Raw genomic sequence first — 22,415 nt, forward strand, 5'->3', positions numbered from 1 at the left:
ACAATATTTGCATTTGAATAGTTTCTACATAAAAGTTTCCTTTTATAAAAACGTGTTGAATATTGTTAATTCTAGATAATCATTCTATAAACAGTAACAATATATATGGCAATGCTCTTATTTAGCACAGAAACACATGGGATTTATGAACACACTGACTTACCACTTTTTCGCTCCAGTCAAAATCATCATTATCTACATTCTTCATAAAACATCTATAATGTTTTTCAAATGTACATTCCAATGGTGTTGAAGCTGTTATTTAAAATATAAAATATGAGAATCAGAATGTAAATCAAAGACGTCACATATCAGTCAATATATTTATTTTAAATAATATTTTAGATTTTCTAAATTATTTTGAGACAAAGAAAACAATTTGTATTGGTTTAATTTGGGTATCAGAGGAAAATAATGTTTTATTTGATGCTGTTTGCCCCATACATGAGAAGAACAACAACACTTTCTAAAAATAAAATAAAAAAGGTCTTTCATTAATTTCGTAACTCCCACAGTTTGTTTTTACCCCCCCCCCCCCCCCCCCCCAAAAAAAAAAGACAAATGAAAATGCAGAGACTGATGTTGTAATTTTGAATAGTTTCCTTATTCATTGCATGTAGAAAAGACTTTGAGCCCAATTCATTTGTATATGGATGCGATCGGTCAATACAAGACATTACCGTTTCTTCGTGGTTTGTTTTACTAACCATATATCCATCTGAACATCCTATTGCAACACCGTGTACGGTAAGGCAGCTACGCAATCAAAATTGATAATCCACGATCAATGCAAATTTGTCCATTAAAAGATTCGTTCAAGAAGAGTTCATGTAGAACATTCCATAAGAAAATGAAAAATTATAAAATAATAGGTGCTTCTTATAGACATATTCGGAACGATATTATTTGCACCTTTTTCAGAACTATGTGCAGCTTTTTCCCTACGACGAAATTTGTTAAACGCTTAATGTACATCATAGATAAATTTGTATCAATATCTTTATTGTATAAAGTTTGCATTAGTGTATTCAATATTAAAAGGTTAAATATAACTTTGTTTTTTTGATAGATTAATGTGAAGTGATAAATTGAAGTTATACTCCATCTGGTGTATTCAAATTTCAAACAATGGAGTAAAAGAGTTGATTTAATTAATATAATAAACATTTACCATTTACGTCACTACTATTTTTGGTTTCGGTTTCGGTAACGGTATCGGCCTATTGTGAACGACTGAAAATGGCGAGTTAATCGAGGTTAAAATTTAAAAAAAACATTTCGTAGGATTTTTCATTTGCATTGTTTCTACTGATTTTCCGTATATTTTTACACTGGTCGATTATTTCAATTTAATGCTTGCATGTAACTTGTTGATTTTTGTTGAACAAAACATTCCCTATCCGAATTTTTAAATGTTTATAAACCTATGGAATGTATAAATCAACTTTAATTCATAAAGTGTTTTTATTCATAAACGTACGTATAATTAAAAAAGGATAGGAATTTATATGATAAATTACAATAATATATACTCATTGGTGTAAGACTTGAGGGCAGAAACTGTTTTGAAAAAACCCCAATATAGATAGAACATCTTCTATTTTTCAATCCCCGAATTTTAATTGTTTTTCTTTAGATATCATTTAAACAATGTACAAAATCTTCCATTATTTATCAATCAAAATATATGAAGTAATTTACAGTTCAATTATTTTAAATTATATATAACGTGTTCGACAAATGTCGAACACAAAGAATACTTTATATTTATAACGTCCATAAAAAAACATACCATCAACGAATTCACAATGCTGGCCTTCGAATCCAGGAAAACATTTACATTTGAATGAGCCATCATCACAGTCCTCACACATACCATATATACATGGGTCTACTGAACATCCTTTAAAGAAGTAAAACAAGCTTTTATACGACTATAGAAATGATAAACATTATGATTGCCAATAAGAAAAATATCGATGCATGCGATTGTAGGCAATCTTACGGTCTTCAATGAGAAAAACGAAAACCACATAGTCATTTTAAAAAGGCGCGACATTTGAAATATTAAACAATTCATTTGTTGAGACTACCGGACTGATTTATAACAAAACAATTTACGAAAATCAGGTTTCACCGATATGACCCAATAACAACCACTTAGATACAGGCTTCCAACTTGGGACACGCACATAAAGAATGTGGATGGGTTAAACATGTTAAAAGGAACAAACCATTCAATATACTAAGAAAATGCGATAAAGGTTAAATGTTTAATTTTTTGTGTAATATTATCAAGCAAGATAAGCCTGAACGGAACATTGCTTTTATTTAACGAAACATTTGCTAACATCTATACTTACCTATATTTTACACGTTGAAAGGCACGCATATTTCTGTTTTAAATAAAACGCATTAATGATAACTTTATATATTAAATAGAGCTGATCGTGACATTTATATTTATAGCATCGCCTGTCAAAGCCCTTCCGGTAAAATAGTGTTGTAATGATGACAACATTGGAAAAGTGGTAAAAATTGCATTCAATTTGTTTTTCGTAGTCTAAATTTCCCAAATATTCTCAAGTTGGAAGTTAAATTTATAACATATTTATACATATTAATACAATGTCATACTAAACTACCGATAATTAAATACTTGATACGAGTCCGACAAAATTTGATACAAAACAGACGAAGACACATACCGGAATATATTATAACTCTTACTATTTTAGACAGGGCATTGCTGTGTCTGTTATGTTGACAAAAATTCAAAAATAGGAGCTATGAACTTTACCGCTGTTTCACATGCTTACCGTCCTTGACCGTTCTTGCCCTTAAAGAAAATCCTTTTTCTGGAGAGTGTCCTTGACCAACCACGCTATCAAATATAAGAAGCATCAAGTTTTTCTCTCCCCAAGGTGTTGTTACCCAAGTATCGCCGGTAGAATCGCCGCATTTTCTGAGGAAGAAATACTGATAAAATGTGTGCGATGAAACATATGAAACAATCAAAGTCCTCATTTTTCCAGTGCCTTTACCCTTATTATCATGGCATCTACAATTTCTTTTGAAATTGTAGATCTAACAGTCAATAACGGAACAATAGGCAGTTCAATGAACATTGTTATTGAAAGTACAAATTTCATCAACAACAAAAACCCCAAAAGTAAAAAAACAACCAAATAACATTAAGCTTTCTACCAACGTTTGATGGTCCTGGACAGGAATGGAAGTGAGGTGATGCTGAAACGTTTTTGGTTGTATCAGTTTAGACATCTTGTTTTGTCTTCTCAAATTTCCTTTTCTATAAAGTACGATACTACTCATAGGCTTTACACAAGTTTGCGTAATTTCAAAAAAGCTCCGCAAATGTATCTTTTTGTGGCACTTTATTAGAATGAATTGATAAGTGGTTTTTAATAGATTGAGATACACAATACCGTTGATAAATCTTCAGTAAGTCTAGGATAAAACAGTGAACGAAAGACCTCTTAAGTACGGTGTTAATTTTTTGTTTATCCGAGTTTTATGTGTTTAGCTTACCTAATTCCAGTTTGACCGATTAAATTATATCGGACTTGCAACCAATGGTAGCATCTTTTTAGATCATCGTTATACGGTAAATGGAGGAAATCTACATCAACTCTGACACGATAATCTTCTGGAGCCTAAATCAAGTAGATAGTAAAATTTTATAAAGATAAATAAACAAGCTGCCCACAAGTCTTTAAACATTTTTACATGCTTGTGGTATGTTTATTTTTTTAAATAAAATCGGTTTTGAAATCATAATGTTAATATAATCTTGTTGTTTTGAACCGTTGTAAGAAAACATTTAGTCAATATTGCTCGTAAAAATCATTAAGTAATGCCATAGTCTCTTTAAGACATAAATAATGCTAGAAGATTAAGTAAATGCATCTTTCCAAACGATCTTGATTTGCTGTTAGGGTCATGCGAATCAGTACACGTGCTGACCTCTGAAAAGACGGATGACATTTACATCTGCAATAATTTTAGATTCAAGATTCATTATTATATTCAAATCTCTTCACTTGTATAACATAAAACGTTCGAATACATATAACAGATAGCCTAAATCAAAATTACAACTGGTTTCTCAACGTGAAACAAAAGATTTCTTTTGTTATAATGTCACAAGAATCACATAAGTTTAACTTTCCATATATATGTTAGAATTATATAAAAAGGTCACATGTAGTAATGCAGTACAATGGACCAAAGAATTATTCTGAGAGAGTTACTTCTAAGCTAATGTATACGTTAAGAGAGTATTTAGGTCTTTTATCTACCAGAAAAACCTTCGTACAATCGGCTCACATGAGAGATTCGAAGTTTAGAAAACAATGTGTTCCAGTGATCATTCTATTAGAATAATGTTCATTGACAAAAGAATGTTAAACACGACAAAGATGGGTCAGATTAAAGCAGTACAAAACGAATATACATACCCTTAACAGCCAAACACATTCCTTACCAACGTCATAATTATTTGGAAAATTTGGACTTGTTATGGTGTAATCATTCCCTGGAGTCAGATCGATTATTCCACCACAATCTGACAAAATACAGAGCATATAAGAAGTACTTAAAATATGTAAAATAAATAGAACATGCATGTGTTTTGATAGTCAGCGTGCGTTGGTCAGAACTTGATTGTAAAAAAATAAAACTGATGAATTAAAAGATTTCGTCACCTATTGCTTATTTAGTGTAGAGTTAAATGCGTGTAAATATACAGCAGCGATTCATACAATCAAAATATGTCTGTCTTAATGTTTTATCTGCGAAGTTTGATATTGCTCTCTTCATTTCATGCCTAGGAATATATGACATTGTGTTATTAAACAAGTAAAGAGCAGTTAGTAAAGTATGTGCTTCAAAAGCGCTTGATTCGTCTTCATCAAAGACACTCATAACCAAACATTTGAAATCTGATGATTTGTAAATGCGTTTTTGAAATCCTACTAACAATTAAAATGTGTACACCTTACCATCACTTGTAACCTGCTCACAAAATGGACCAGTCAATCCATTGGGACAGTAACATTCGCATTCAGAGTAAACAAATCCACCGTTGATACATTCTGGAGGATTAACACAATCCTCTGAAATCATACACATTACAATTAAATACATTTTAGACATCTAATTTAAGCCAGCTTTGAAAAGTATAACAACCTCATTTTTGTTAGTTCGAGTCAACAACTTTCTGTTTTACTTTGTATATATTCTTGCGCCTTTTATACTCTTGGATAACCAAAGACGAATCAGTAACACAATATCACAATTGGTAACACTGAGAGTAGCACGCCTTTCTCATGAAAAGTGTAAAATAGATCATTTCTTGCTTTCAAACAGTTATCTTAAAACTAGTATGTGTACCAAAGTTATGTATATGTGTAACATACTTTTGCTTTTGCGAGGGTCTTAGTAAACCGAAAATGCAAATGAGTCACAGATAATATTTATTAAAGTGGGTAAAGGTGTTTTAATAACTAGCAATCTGCAGTGATGGATGTCGGTACTTGTATACATTAATTTTCAAAATTTTCTGTAAAATCCTTCAATGTTGCCAGGCTTATAAATTGGTGCTACAGAAGCGTGTTTGTTTCGTCTAAATAAGAATCATCAGTGGCGCTCAAATAAAAATTACTAAGTAGCAGAAAATTCCGAAACACTTATACAAGTTTACTCCTTTGATCCACCATTGGTATCAATTTGATGCACACTCTTATCTTCTCACATCAATCTCTCAATCCTGAATCTCGTTTGATCAATACTTGTTTCGTTGTTATATCTGTGAATTTCTTCAAACAAGTGGGTTTTATAATTGTACATTTTTATAATTTCATTAGATTTAGAATAGAACAATCGTTTCTAATTCTCGGTTTAACAATGTTTATTGTACTATTTACAAGGTTTTTTTTTTAAATTTTGAATCCTCCTCCATTGAATTGTATACGCTATTAGCGGTATCAATGTTACTGCATTATATGTGCATTTCGACAATTAATGTCTCTTCAGTCAGGATTCTACTTCGTCAAAATTATCTCCCGATTACGCCAGTTCATTTTCACATCCGTAGAAATGGAAGCCATTGTAGGGATGACGCTCTGTCAATTTTGCTCTCGGAAACCGATAAATTTATCCACATTGCACCATTACGATCCTTATTTTTCAGTTGTATTTTGAAAGACAAATGTATCAACTAGCTAATGAGCATCAGTTAATGATCTTGTCTGCATTGACTCAACTTAAAACTATTGTCTGATCGGTTGTCAGGTGGAATTTTCGAAAATTCATAAACATTAAAAAAAATTCTAATTAAATATTTCGTGGTAGGGCAGACTAGATTTTTTTAGCGGTTGAAGACTATAAACCCTGGTTATCACACACAAAAAAATATAATTTTTCGAAGATATGCATTTTCATCATCCAACTTGAAAGACTGTCGTCAAGTACTTTCAGTAAAAAATAGCTATTCGAACACACCTACTCTGTTTTTGTGATTCATAAGTTAGGTATTTCACTTGACCCATATATTTCATCTTTTAGTACTGTGATTTTTTTTATGTTATAAAGTCAACTTGTAGCTTTGATATATAAAAAATGATAGAATCTGAAGCGACACGATGTATGATATATTCTTGCTTTGTACGATATCGAGACAAAATATTCAACTCAAACACGCCCTAACATAAAAAGGTGCACTCGATTCTCTCTTTTCGATACAATTGTTACCCATTTTTATGAATTTTTTCTTGAGTCACATACAGATGGGGGCGGTCCTAACCTTGACAAAGGTTAACCTAGAGTTAACTTGTTGACTGCTTTCTAAGTTAACTTGAGAATTTTTAAGCAGTCAAGCAAGTTAACTTCGTCGTTGGTGGACCAGACCTACGGTCTGCTATTTTAGGACTGCTGCAGACCTATCGACAAGTCTGCTCCAGACCAGACCTGTGGACAAGTCTGCTTTTGACCAGTCCTGAAGACAGGTCTGCCCCAGACCAGACCTGTGGACAAGTCTGCTTTTGACCAGTCCTGAGGACAGGTCTGCCTCAGACCAGACCTGTGGACAGGTCTGCTCCTGACCAGACCTGAGGACAGGTCTGCTTCTGACCAGACCTGTGGACAAGTCTGCTATTGACCAGACCTGAGGACAGGTCTGCTTATGACAGATTATCGTTATAAGAGTTTTCATATCAGCCTTGAGCTTTCCGCATGATTAAAATATGTAAACAACATTTCGCATTGTTTTTCCACAGATATTATTTATTATTTACTCGCTAGACTCTACTAGATATTATACAAATGCTCTCTTTTATTTGATATACTTGTATTCTTATATAAATAAAAAATGGCTATACGATCACCATGATCACACAGAGTTTATTTTATTAGAAGGCGGATAGAAAGGTTATCCAACGCATTGGAACAATATTCTTATATCACGGGATATCGGCAACATTGTCTACGTTACTTCGTTCCCCGTTGTTTACCTGTCCCTTCCTAAATTTTACTTTATGCATAAATTTATACTTGCATGGATATTTCATTGATATTCAACTTGTTTGCATTGGATTTACTATTCTATTTCCCGCAAAATATTCTAACAGAAATTGTACAGTGTCCGTAAGCATACGGTGTGGTAAAACTATCAACAATCTCGTCAAATTTGTCAGATTTATCGAGAGATTTGTCATTGCCGATATTTATATGGGACATCATAAAATTATACTCAATGCGCACTCTAATGAAATAGTTGCCACTTGACGTTTAACTATAAACAAAATCAATCAACCGACATAATAGATTCCAAGAAGAGAACCTCGTATACTTTTTTTTATTAAATCATTGTAAATAGTAAAAATGAATTCAGACATGTCGGTGTTGGTACTTTGATGATGTGGCATAATAGTTTTGTTTTACACGTACACCATCATGAACTCCTATATATGATCTGACTGTTATAATGAATAAATAGATGAAATTCTGACATTCTCAATTTAATCAGAATATTTTTTGCATTAATAGTTTTCCAATATTATTGATTACGTGTACATTTACGGTCCTACTAAAATGTGAACAGGAGCGCCAGGAGAAGACATGAAGGCGCTCGGTACAATGGTATGCGGGTATATAGATTTGTAAATAAAAGTGCACATATGATCAGTTTTGGTCAACTAGTTTTGTTTTCCAAGTCAGCATGAGGTATTAAAACTACTGAAATTTTGTTACGTATCAATATTTGGAATAAAAGGAGGACACGCTGGTATCCTAAATTTATGCGAACAAAAATTTGTTGTTATTAAATTGCAATATTGCTGTCCATTGTCATGATTATATTATACATTGATTCCTGACATAAAAAATATGGCTGATTAATACTATGGGCGTACGTCATGGTGTATATAGATTTACAAATTAAATACACATATGGTCAGTTTTGGTAATGCGGTCAAATAATTTTGTTGTACAAGTCAACTGGAGGTATCAAAACTACTGAAATTTTGTTACGTATCAATATTTTGAATAAAATGAGGACATGCTGGTATCTTAAAGTTATGCGAATCAAAATTTTTTGTTATTATATTGCAATTTTGCTGTCCATTGTCATGATTGTATTATACATTGAATCCTGACATAAAAAATATGGCTGATTTACTATGCGGGTATATAGATTTACAAATTAAAGTGCATATATGGTCAGTTTTGGTAATGCGGTTAAATAATTTTGTTGTACAAGTCAGCTGGAGGAATCTGTCACCAAGAGCCAATGCACGTCGAGTTTAAGGGGGACTATCGAACATGCACAGCCCAAGGTACAGAGGGTCAGTCTTTCGCAAGACTTAAGCAATGGCAGGCAAAACTATAAAGCAAGCAGCAAGTTGTAACAGTTTTATATAGTAACAGGTCCAAATACTAATAATGATGCCAAAACAATTTACAAACAAATAAAGTCCAAATGTTCCAATTAATAAAGTCACTAATTTCACTAATCCAATTCACAGTTTAAAGTTAAAGTCCAAAATGTTCCAAATATTCTAAGTTGATGTTGTCTGGTTGAACGATTACAGTTGCGTTGAGCTGTCTTTTGAGTTAGCGTTTCTCCTGAGTAGCTGAGCCTGGTTGGCTTTGGAAGCACTCCTATCTGGATCACACCGACGAGACTACACTGGGGACTACATCATGACTACATTGTGACTGCTTCGTAACTTCAATCTGGAATAACTGTTCGACTTCGATATTTAAGGCGATAGCTGAAAACTACTCATAAAATGACAGACATTGATAATTTTGATAATTGAGATAATTTGAGTATTAATAATATTGTTTACAATGTCCAAAGGTGAAATATGAATAATGTCAATTAGAGAGATATAAGTTAATTACATTTATAATCCTAATTAAAACATAATATTGCTCAGATTAATTTATGACAATTGACAAGATACCAAAGTGTTGCTCAGAGCAATTATTAAGAAGCGACATGTTTCACAAAATTTACCTGAGAAATCAAATTAAAAATTTGTCAAACAATTATTTCATAATTTCATATTTTCTAAAATAATATATTTCTCAATAAAATTCACTTTAAAAACTTTTACATAAAAGAACACCTATAACATATCAAAACTACTGAAATTTTGTTACGTATCAATATTTTGAATAAAATGAGGACATGCTGGTATCTTAAATTTATGCAAACCAAAATTTTTTGTTATTATATTGCAATTTTGCTCTCCATTGTCATGATTGTATTATACATTGATTCTGGCATAAAAAATATGGCTGATTAACTATGCGAGTATATAGATTTACAAATTAAAGTGCACATATGGTCAGTTTTGGTGGATGCGGTCAAATAATTTTGTTGTACAAGTCAACTGGAGGTATCAAATCTACTGAAATTTTGTTACGTATCAATATTTTGAATAAAATGAGGTCATGCTGGTATCCTAAATTGATGTGAACAAAAATTTGTTGTTATTATATTGCAATATTGCTGTCCATTGTCATGATTGTATTATACATTGAATCCTGACATAAAAAATATGGCTGATTTACTATGCGGGTATATAGATTTACAAATTAAAGTGCATATATGGTCAGTTTTGGTAATGCGGTCAAATAATTTTGTTGTACAAGTCAGCTGGAGGTATCAAAACTACTGAAATTTTGTTACGTATCAATATTTTGAATAAAATGAGGACATGCTGGTATCTTAAATTTATGCGAACCAAAATTTTTTGTTATTATATTGCAATTTTGCTGTCCATTGTCATGATTGTATTATACATTGAATCCTGACATAAAAAATATGGCTGATTTACTATGTGGGTATATAGATTTACAAATTAAAGTGCATATATGGTCAGTTTTGGTAATGCGGTCAAATAGTTTTGTTGTACAAGTCAGCTGGAGGTATCAAAACTACTGAAATTTTGTTACGTATCAATATTTTGAATAAAATGAGGACATGCTGGTATCTTAAATTTATGCGAACCAAAATTTTTTGTTATTATATTGCAATTTTGCTGTCCATTGTCATGATTGTATTATACATTGAATCCTGACATAAAAAATATGGCTGATTTACTATGCGGGTATATAGATTTACAAATTAAAGTGCATATATGGTCAGTTTTGGTAATGCGGTCAAATAATTTTGTTGTACAAGTCAGCTGGAGGTATCAAAACTACTGAAATTTTGTTACGTATCAATATTTTGAATAAAATGAGGACATGCTGGTATCTTAAATTTATGCGAACCAAAATTTTTTGTTATTATATTGCAATTTTGCTGTCCATTGTCATGATTGTATTATACATTGAATCCTGACATAAAAAATATGGCTGATTTACTATGCGGGTATATAGATTTACAAATTAAAGTGCATATATGGTCAGTTTTGGTGGATGCGGTCAAATAATTTTGTTATACAAGTCAACTGGAGGCATCAAAACTACTGAAATTTTGTAACCTATCAGTATTTTGAGTAAAAAGAAGACATGCTTGCACCCTTAATTTAGGCGAACAAAAATTTGTAGTCATTATTTAAATGAATTAAACTATTGCTGATTGTGGCTGCATAGTTCAAGGATGTAAAACTAACAAGGACGTATACACCTAACATCAAATATACTTCTTTTCAAAAATATACATAATATGATTGAATTTGATCTCGGAATATATATGTATATTCAGTGCCTGTTATCATTGTAACCGAGATCGTTTTTATAATAGATAGATTGTCAGATCACAGATAAATTTGTGTTACGTTCTGTGCGTTCTTATTTTCAAAAAATTGTATTTAATCCTGTTCATAAAACGGAAGTATTAATTTTCAAATTACTTTATTTTCGATGTTTATACTACGAAACAAAGATATTAAAAATATTTTTTGTTAAATCAACGAAGAGCGGTCCTGGTTACAAGTTAACTTAGTGTTGAGCAGACCAGTCAAAAGTTAACTTGGGAACAGGTCTGGTTTTGATCGGATTTGTCCAAGCAGAAGTTAACTTTGTGGCAGGACCGGTTTACAAGTTAACTTATGTTAACTTTATGACAGGACTGGTTCCGAAGTTAACTTATGTTAACTTTATGACAGGACTGGTTCGAAGTTAACTTATATCAATAGCGGACCTGTTTCCAAGTTAACTTTTTTGGCAGACAAAAAAACAGTCCTAGGACCAAGTCCGCTTTTCAAGTTAACTAGATTTTGGTCCTAGGACTGGTCAGAGCAGTCCTATATTCGGTCACAGGTTAACTTTGACCAGTCCAAATGACTGGTTATCAAGTTAACTTGCTGTACAGGTTAGGAGTGCACCCATCTGTAATGGAAGGGCAGACACGAAAATTACTGAACTAATAGATTGATATGTTTTCCGTCCGTGGTAATTTTTTTTTTAAAATCGGAGGTTTTTGCATTTTCTACATCCAACTTGAAAGATACACCTGCACATGTCGTCGACTTGATATCTAATTGTTTTGCTTAACTATGTACTAGATAAATTGAAAACTTATGCAAATGGTGTTTTTGAAATAAAACACTTCGTAATTGAGAAGAAAATTGTTATTTTGTTTGTTTCTATTAACTTTTAATTTTTTTGTCACTATAGTAAACATTACAGTAAGCATTTACCGCCTTCTCTAACAAAGAGCTTCAATTCTTTTGTTCTATTTCAACCGGGTTTCCGATTGTTCAGTGATGCTCGAAGTATCAAATATATAAAAGTAAAAAAAGTATAGAAACAAGGTGATAAAATAAAAATATACAAAATGTAAAGCTAAACCAGGACAGAGAGCTGTCCCTGTAAATCAGAAATGTTTTTCGGTTAACAGAATGAGAGCTCTTAATATTGGGATACCCACCCAGTCGCAATATTCGGATTAATAAGCTCCTTGCATTTATTTCTGAATTTACAAATAAATAACTGGTCATCAGTTTTAGAAAATTCAGTCTAGTGGCCATAAACATTTCGAGCATGACAATCGTACCCAGACTAACAATTCAACCAATCAAAATACTAGATTTGTTGTTTCAAGCACGAATGTCGTACCCCAAGGACTGAGCAAAGTTTTATGACAAAAAGCTTCTTTTTTTTCTTTTTTTTTTTAGTGCTTTACTTTCACGAAGAATAATAAACGTGTTTAGTTTTACGTATTTTAAAGTTTTCATTTTTTATGTTCTTATATGAATACTTTATGATATTTTAAATACCTGCACATTTATACGTATCTGTAATATCAGCGATATCGTAGAATGATAGTTTGTTGTTACTGTGTGTCAGAAATGCAAGTTCCTCATTTAAAACAGTCAACGGACCCTAAAAGCATTAAAACATACAAATGAAATCACTTATATGTTCTTAAAATATATAAGTTCACATGGTTTCCCCGTTCCTAAGAATATATAAGTTCATAATCGTAATAATAGTGTAATAGAGTGTTATTTGTGTCCAGATGAACTACAGATAAGTTAATCTTAATTTTATGTAATTCCATACTATCAATTTTTGGTATAGAAAAAAGACAAAAAACTGCTGGATCAAAACTAATGTGTCAAAAAAAGACCGACTAAATCAGAAAACACACTAAACGACATTAAGGCGAACAAAGTTAATTACAAATTACATATAAGTATTAGTCCTTATAACAGAAACCATAATAAAAGTATCGCCTTTGAACTTGAATGTTCTGAATATGTATTTGGAATATATTAACTTTGAGCATAAATATAATGGTTATATCTAGTTTCAAAACTTTGTTAATTATAGATGTACAAGGCTTCTAGTTACATGCCAATGCAAGGATTAACTAAGCACTTTTCTCCTGTTTTAACCTGGATTTTTTCTCTTAATCAGTATATGACTGCTGAACAGCAGTATAATACTTTTGCCTCTTGTGAAGAAATTTGAAAATAACTTTACTATAAAAGAGGGACGAAAGATACCTGAAGGACCAATCTCTTTAACTACAACTTTCTCACGACGTTATGGATAAAAACGGAAACACACTATCTACTTCCCAAACAAAGCTTTATACAGACATGGACTGTAAAAGTTCAAAAATTACTGGCTACTACATTAATTTGTTAAGGTCAAATTGTTATCAAAAGTACCAGGATTTTAATTTAGTACGCCAGACGCGCGTTTCGTCTACATAAGACTCATTAGTGACGCTCATATCAAAATAGTTATAAAGCCAAACAATACATAGTTGCAGAGCATAGAGGATCCAAAATTCCAAAAAATTGTGCCAAATACGGCTAAGGTAATCTATTCCTGGGACAAGAAAATCCTTAGTTTATCGAAAAATTCAAAGTTTTGTATCAGGAAATTTATAAAAATGATCACATAATTGATATTCATGTCAACACCGAAGTGCTGACTAATGGGCTTGTTATACCCTCGGGGACTAAACGTCCACCAGCAGCATAGTTGATGAATAAGACTCATTATCAATGTTATCGAACCTTGTGTTTAAAACTTACCCACTCTGGATAATGCATGATTGATTCATAATCATATGGATTTGAATTTCGCGTAGGCCACTTTCCAAAGTTAGTTTTGTCAGCTCCAGCCTGGACTTTGACATGATCATCTCTATCTGATCTACTCTGCTCATGTTCTGCACCCATTATATGAAACATCTCATGGAGCATTGTTGAGAACTATTCGAAATAAAAAAGACACTGTGTTTAATGTATAAACATACAATGTTTGTTTGTTTTTGTTAATTTTGTTAACTTCATTCTGAGGAAATGGGGATTTTACAATTGGATTATTGCAGTGCCCGAAGATGTATATTTTTACTAGTGTAATGTTGAATCTAAACACTTTGCAAGGTAGTTGAGCAATACGTGATATGTAATGTATATATAATTAGTTTTTTATGTAATGCAAATTATTAACGATATAAGAAACATAAATTTTCTTTATACCAGTCGATGCAGATTTTAAAAGTATGATTTAATCATATCACAGTTTATAAGGTTAGTACAAAAATGTAGTTGTATCATTTGATTTCACTATTTTATCATAATATGTACTATCAATTGTTCAGTAAACCAAACTCCATGTATCACCTGAAGACTGTCCTATGATAGTTAACTTTTGCAGCTTTGTTCGCGTCATTATTTACCTCTAAACATTCCCCAGACATACTAAGGTCCTGTTTGTCTTTACCAGTTTTACCTAAATCGGATGCCCAGCACCACCTATGAAATAAAATTAATTATGTTATCTAATATCTATATTTTCTTATTTTTTAGGATATATGTTCATATTCAGCAAACCTGTACAGCAAGTTTAACCAATTTTCCGTGCAGTTTGATATTTTGATTGAATCTTTTATATAATAAATTCGACTGGCGAATATATTTAGTTATATTATAAGCTTTGCATTTAATTTGGTTTCTATGTTTACGTTAAAAAGTATCACGTCACAGTATATAGTTTGGTTGTTATTGTTATAGATGGAGCTCTAAATGAATAACAGAAATTTAAATTGCATATCTGAGATGACCTAGATAAGCATTTAAATGAATACTAAAATTCTAGAAAGATTCATCACTTCTATTGGATCAAATAAAGTTTGATCAACTTTATAACGATAACACAGATCTGTCTGTTGATAAAAATTGCAAGCTATTTTGTTAACTGTAAGCTGTTTCGAAAATACAAAGCTGCAATGCACAGTGAAACTTGGGATGGCACATTATTTGATGGATATACCAAATTTGACATGTGTTTGACTTAAACAAGATGGAATACAACAAGGGATAACAACACACACTGAAGAAAAAGTAGACACTCTCATTGTCAAACTGAAAAAAACGAATAGCTAAAATACAAAACAAAAGTCTATTAAACCACATTTTCGGCAAAACAAAAACCCACCAAATTCGATGTTAACCTCAAGTGCTCTGATCCGGAATATAATTCGTTCTGGGATCCAGTAGACAAACTAGTCGGGGTCAGGAAAATAAATCGTCGATTAGTGATGGTGTAACAAGCGAGATGACATTGTGTGACGCAAATATGATGTCGTCTCAACTAAATTTTTTTAACTTTATAATTAGGAACCTTCGGTTTCAATGGCTTCTTTATAAAAATCTTTCATGTATCAAGGAAATCACCTGAAATAGCGTTTCAGCTTGGAAATACGACTTAATATACAGACTATGTTGTCACAGAGAAAAGATAAGTTCAAAACGGTTATCGTCCATTTGTTGTACAATTTGTTTTCTTAAACGATCTTAAATGTCGATTTATAGATAGAAATTATGATATTAAGTTATCTAAACTGCACCTAGAGTATCCGTAATTAACGTTCATTGTGATAGATGCAATGCACATATTTACCAAATTGTGCATTATCTAGTGAAAGAACATTACGTTCATAACAAAATGTAAAGTTAAATAAAGAATGCACAAGACGAGGGACTTAGATTATTTTTTTATTTATTTCTATATATATGAATGATGATGATACTAAAGATGTTGATAATTTCAGAAGAATTTTCATGAGCATTTAGAAGACTAATAAAAACATTGTCTGTTAGGAATCGTTTCTGTGATTAAAAATTGAAATTCAAACGAATAACAGTTTTTTCCTATTCTATTTTGCATGTCTGCGTTGACTTTAAACAACCAAATGAATACTAAAATACTAGAAAATTTCATCAATTCTATTTGATCATATATAGTTTGATTGACATCAAGCGATATGACAATTGTGTCCAATGAAAAAAAAATGCATGCAATTTTGTTTTACTGTAAGATGTTTCGAAACTAAAAAGCTGCAATGAACATGGAGAATCGGAGATCGTAGAATGTTTGATGGATATAATAGATTTGTCATGAGTTTAATTCAAACCAGATGGTATATGAAAAGGGATAAACAAAAAAACAAAAAAATATTGAAAAAAAACCAGGCACTTTCATTGCCAAAAAACCCACCCCAAAACAATTGGCTAACAGACAAAACTAGTTTTGGAAAAAAAACCACCTCCAATATCTGATGGTAACCTTAAATGCTCTGATCAAGAATGCAAACCGTTCCTGGATCCATAAGACAAACTAATTGGTTTCAGGAAAAAAATTGTCGATAAGTTAATGGTGTGAACGGTAACAATCGCGGTAAAGAAGACGGCATTGTGTGACAAAAATATTGCCTAAATATGATGTCGTCTCAAAAATGCTTTTTTCCTTTGCTTTTAATAACTTCTTTATAAATGGCATTCATGTTTTAAGGAAATGACGATAATATACTCATGACCTGAAATAGCGTATGAGCTGGAAAATGCAACTTAATATACTGGCTCTGTTGTAATAGAGGAAAGATAGGTCCGCACTGGTTATCGTTCATTTGTTTTAAAATATGTTTTCTTAATCGATCCTAAATGTCAATTTATAGAAATAACGCATGATACTAAGTTATCTAAACTGCATCTAGAGTATCCGTAATTAACGTTCATTATGACAGATGCAATGCACATATTTAACAGATTGTGTATTATCTGTGAAATAACAGTACCTTCATAACAAAATGTAAAGTTAAATGACGAATGCAGAAGACGAGCGACTTAGATTATGTTTTACTCCTATATATATATGACTGATGATGGTACTAAAGATGTTGATAATTTCAGAAGAATTTTCATGATCATTTAGAAGACTAATAATAAAAATCTGTTAGGAATCTTTTCTGTGATTAAGGTGTCCAGTAGAGGGAACAAATATCCAATTCGTCATCTCTGAGTAAAAGGTCAAGGGAACATAAAATATCCACGACGGTTCCAGATTTCCTTATTAGTATATTATAAGTGTCGCAGAAGTATACACGTTCGGATCTACATGACACATTTCAAACTAAACGGAAAAAACCAACACAGATTATTAATGGTTATTAACTATAAAAAAGGAGAATATCCTTACTTAAAAAATTGTAAACCAATGCAAGCTGTATCAGCATACAACGGTCCAAAAAACAATAAAACCACAAACTGCGTATATGGATTAATACAAAAGTTAAGTGCTTAAATCATTATGCGTAGCATAAAGACTCTTTCATTATACCAAAGTTAATGGCATCATATGAATCATCAATACACTTTCAAATTCAGCCAAAACAAGGTGTGTTTAACCCGAATTTGTTTTCTCTCAATCGATTTATGACTTTCGAACAGCGGTATACTACTGTTGTCTTTATTTCAAACATATACACTTACTCATTGTCGCTCATTACTGCAACGTGAGTCTTGTGGCCAACAAAATCTTCAAGAGATTTGGTATGCGGTAACCACTGCACACAGGTAAGTCTGTTGAACATTTCTATGCCTTTATCAAGGAGATCTTTACCTTCAGGCATAACTAAAAAAAGTGTCATTCATGATTTGGTCAGATTAAGCTATTCACACAAGAAATACACATTTATCCAACACAAACTAATTGAGTGTTGAAAGTTTTACATAATACTCAGCAGTCATGTTTTGTTCCGTTTCATATGTTAATGTTCACTTTGTCAACTTGGCTCAGATGTATTTTCAAATGGCAGATGAAATGATTTGTCTGCCCTAGGAAAAAATTTCGGATGTAAACACGGCCATTTTAACCGAGTTGACAATTATCTGTCTCGTTTTTATGTTTTCATCGTTTGTTTTGTCTATTTGTTTGTCGATTTGCATGATTATTGTTATTTTAACAGATATTTTATACAGCGCCCATAACACATTTGTTGAAAGTTTTATTAATTACATCATAGTCTATCATGTCATTGGTTTTGTATTGATATAAGTTTATAAATGCATTGATAAAGACTTTCTTTAAACATGATCAAGAATAGCTAAAAATGCTTCAAATGGTTCATCAACGCATACAAAAACGTACAATAATCCCGCCGCGTTTACGCGCCTGTCCTAAGTCCTTGGCTATTGTTAGTCTTGTTTACTTATTTTTTTGAATTTCTGCTTATTTATATGTTTTTGATTTGAGTGGACGTCCATTTTCTATGAAAAAGTACACATTTTGTAAATGAGTCAGCCAAATCTCGCTTCCGGGTGCGAGATTTTCTCGCCGTTGAAGACCCTTTGGCGAGTTTGCGCTGTTTTCTGCTCTTTTGTCTGGTTGTCGTCTCTTTTACACAACTATGGTTGATGTTCATTTATCTGTGTTTCTTTTCCCTATTTCTAATTCTTTTTTTATATAGTATAGTAATCAGTACAAACCAAGTGTATCTTCTATTTTATATGGAACAATTTTCTTTGGCCACAACTGATTCAAAGTGGTCAGGCTTTTCTTTGATATATCACGTTCATCTCCTAACTTAACAATAAGAAATTAAGAAACTATAGATATTGTACGTTATACATGTAAAACTTAATATAGAAAATTTGTGATTTATACTAACAATTGTCTGGTAATTTTTTGGTCAAATTGTTTTTAAACATTTTATTAGTTTGCAAAAGGGATCAAGACTGATGTCCTCCGTTCACTTCAAGATAGGTTCTCTAAAACATAAATTGATACCAAAGATTAACTATCAGTTCACTGAAACATTTTTCCTAGAAGTTATTTCACTAAAGGTGGACACTTTTTACTATAATGGTAAATGATAATATTTACATAATTATTGGAAGTTAATATAGACAATAGGTAACTTATGTCTCAGACTGTGAAAGATTTGCTGACGATGTTTTATTTTATATAAAAGTGATGGTTTTGTGTCGAATTCGACTGCTCACAACCCAGACGACAAATGCTGATAATATTTAGTCCCAAAGAACGATAGTAATTAATATTACCTCAAAATATTAGATGAAGACACAACATGACAAGCAGTCACTACTACAAACACTCAAGTTTAGTACTTGTTTATCTTTTTTTTTTAATAAAACTCGAGACAAAACTTCAGTAATTCAACGTACCTCTTCTGTCTCTAATCCACGTTCTACCTTTTGGTCATGGGTCATTCGAAGAATTTCAGCTTGTCTGGCCAAAAAAGTCTTGCTATTTTCAGGATGCAAATTATTTGCCTGCAAATTATATAAATAAACTAAATAAAAAAAGTCATACTGATAAGCATCGCAGTCTACCAAAACAACTTCTAACCAAAGATCTGATAATTATTTCACATGGTTATAAAGTTGTGATGGTAAGAATAATTAACTATTGCATCGAATTTTGGGGTATTCATCCCCCTTTCGTCCACCCCCACTAATGCATCATAGACAGAATGTGAGTGTTAGTTAACGTGAAATATGACGATTGACAATTTTTTACTAGAGGTTGGCTATTTCTAGGACTTCCTTTTATATTTCATTTTCGTTCATTTCATGTAATATCTTATTTATAATTTGATAAAAAAAAACAGGATATATTGTCCGATGTCTGCTATTAAAATGAAACAATATGTAACAACAACCAAAGCAATATAAGAAAAATACAGGAAAAATTAATAAAAAGGAAATAAGTTTGTGTCCATAATTGTTACCTTATATTTTATATTATGCTTTATGACTTGGAAACTGCTAAGAAGTGGCATGTTCTCTGAATCTGGATCAACTGTCTTTGAAGATAGGAAACATATGTATTAAAACTTCGAATTAGTCGGTAATATTCCGAATTTGTTACAGATGTCAAATCGAGAGTTAACATCTCACTGTTATGAGATATTGTTAACAGACATAATTATTGACAACAATACCGACGAAGCACCAACTTTCCTGATATATTTTACTGTGAAGAGTCATTTTCGAAACATCGTGTAAACTTTACTACAATTCAAAGATTATAGCTCATTTTTTGTAAAAAATTAAGGGTACGATATGAGACATTTTTTAACCTTTTTTTAAGCATTTCACTATTATAATTGTACAACTCAAGATATTTGTATTTACATCTTTTAACTTCAGAAGAACCAATTTTTGGCTCTCACATTCATCAACACAAAAACGAGTCTAATATGCTATTGATTGTCTGCGTCTGAAACGCTTTTATGGATTTATTGTTGAATACCGTACTTTGACCTATAATGGTTTACTTTTACAAATTATGTCTTGAATGGAAAGTTGTCTCATTGGCACTCATTACACATCTTATTATATCTTTCATCTTTTTTTTTTAAAGATGAAGTATGAATGCATTGCGACAACTATCCACTCGAGACTAGAACACATAGATGTTCGCAACTATGTGTCTTCAACAACAAGGAAACCCATACCGGTAACCATTGTGTCTTAAAAGATGTTTGTACTCAATAGTATTTAATATCCGATACGAATATCCATACTTTAGATATTTGATTAACAGGTTAATTGCATGTCTATAACGAAGACATACAGAATTAAATTATTGAAGATTACCTCTTTTTGAAAAATATCCTTTTCCCTCTTTCCTTCGGTTCTACCTGCAACCTTTGCTGGTACTTCTTTTGCAACCTTTTATTGGAAATCATGCATTAGGTTTTCATACAATTTAAAAGATCTTTTTCACCATATAATTCAAGAAAGTGCCTCGGATTTCTATTTATAAATTGTTAATTTTATTTCTGTGTAAGAACATCACCATCGGCTGATATTGGTCTAGAATGATGCCATATTAGTGAACAGTTTATTTTTAGAAGAAAAAAAATCATTGGTTTCAGTCATTCGTTTTGTCCTTGATTTGTAACCTTAATATCATTTCTATCCAATGTCTATTTTGAATACCAACATACCCAACAATTATATAAAATCATCTTTTCATTGAAACCAATCACTTGTCCTTTTACAACTTTTTAAAGAAACTTAAAAAGTATATTGTAGAAAAGTTATAAGTTTTTCCAATTACAAGCTTTTTCAGAAAATGTGTTAATATTTCAATTATCCGAATTAGGTGCACACGTTTTTACTCAAAGGAAGTTTTGTGGTGTTAATATATAAATACTTCTGCATATGTACAAATTATTTTTACTATGATTAACCTGAAACATCGTTAGCGTTATGTTCTTGTCATGCTTACTTACCTTGAAAAAAAAAACATGACTTTGTGCATCCTGTAAAGGTGACTGTATTTGATTTCATCGCCACAAAAAAAAAAAAAAAACAAAAAAAAACCAAACAGGATAAAAAAGACAAAAAAACAGGATCAACCAGGGAAAATATAGATTGATTTAATCATATTATTACATTGGTTGCAATGAAATACATTGATTTCCCAGTTGAAAAATAACCGATAATTTCACATTTCATAATTACAACAATAGGCGTTGTCAAGACGTCGATAACGGCGGATCAAAACAAATTCTGAATGTGTAAAAAAGATATCTTTACTTACATGTTTTACATTAATTTCTTTAAAAAAAGCCATTTGCCAATGTAATAAAAAGAATAACTAATTAAAGAATTCAAATATCGAAAAATATTCAGCTCGTGACCGAACAACACTGATGATTACCTCATGCGCTACGCGCGTTCGTGAATTAGTGTGTTGTTCGGTCACTCGTTGAATACTTTTCTCTATTTGAATTCTTCGATAAGTTATTCTATAAATCTTACTATAACCTGCCAAATTATTTGTCTTACCTGTTCACGTGTATTTTGTCTCTGTACTAACGCATCGAGGAGAGACTGGATACGACTGTCAACATTTTCATCTGGAAAATATCATAATTGAAATTTAAAATGGATAGAAAATTATAGGTTCAGTGGTTATAATGCAAATAGTTTTTCTCTATGACAAGTAACAAGAATGAATGATTGTTAACTAGAAATGGTGTTTAATGCGAGTACAAAGCACATATCAACCACAAAAACGGACACGAAAAAATGGATAGTCAATTGACTCAATAAAGAGCAACATATATTTCATTATTTATTCATGAAATTGTTTAAAAAAAA

General features: G+C 31.6%; 1 protein-coding gene across 2 annotated transcripts in view; it reads right to left on the reverse strand.

The window, feature by feature from the left end:
• The window catches only part of LOC139521804 (uncharacterized), a 63,733-nt gene that overhangs the window by 31,050 nt on the left and 10,268 nt on the right, over nucleotides 1-22,415 (reverse strand). For both annotated transcript variants that reach the window (XR_011664069.1, XM_071315440.1), the window contains exons 2-16: nucleotides 22,101-22,171; nucleotides 20,901-20,975; nucleotides 20,030-20,104; nucleotides 19,464-19,571; nucleotides 18,765-18,861; nucleotides 17,769-17,910; nucleotides 14,678-14,753; nucleotides 14,028-14,207; nucleotides 12,756-12,861; nucleotides 5,022-5,135; nucleotides 4,479-4,585; nucleotides 3,550-3,674; nucleotides 2,820-2,965; nucleotides 1,793-1,903; nucleotides 164-255 (exon numbers count right to left, since the gene is read on the reverse strand). Coding sequence is in view for 1 of the 2 variants with exons in the window: in XM_071315440.1 (XP_071171541.1) it covers nucleotides 164-255; nucleotides 1,793-1,903; nucleotides 2,820-2,965; nucleotides 3,550-3,674; nucleotides 4,479-4,585; nucleotides 5,022-5,135; nucleotides 12,756-12,861; nucleotides 14,028-14,207; nucleotides 14,678-14,753; nucleotides 17,769-17,910; nucleotides 18,765-18,861; nucleotides 19,464-19,571; nucleotides 20,030-20,104; nucleotides 20,901-20,975; nucleotides 22,101-22,171 (1,625 nt within the window). In the remaining variant the exon portion in view is untranslated. The remainder of the gene's footprint in view (nucleotides 1-163; nucleotides 256-1,792; nucleotides 1,904-2,819; nucleotides 2,966-3,549; nucleotides 3,675-4,478; nucleotides 4,586-5,021; nucleotides 5,136-12,755; nucleotides 12,862-14,027; nucleotides 14,208-14,677; nucleotides 14,754-17,768; nucleotides 17,911-18,764; nucleotides 18,862-19,463; nucleotides 19,572-20,029; nucleotides 20,105-20,900; nucleotides 20,976-22,100; nucleotides 22,172-22,415) is intronic.

Source organism: Mytilus edulis, chromosome 4 (genome assembly GCF_963676685.1).
Source record: "Mytilus edulis chromosome 4, xbMytEdul2.2, whole genome shotgun sequence".
Classification (NCBI taxonomy): domain Eukaryota; kingdom Metazoa; phylum Mollusca; class Bivalvia; order Mytilida; family Mytilidae; genus Mytilus; species Mytilus edulis.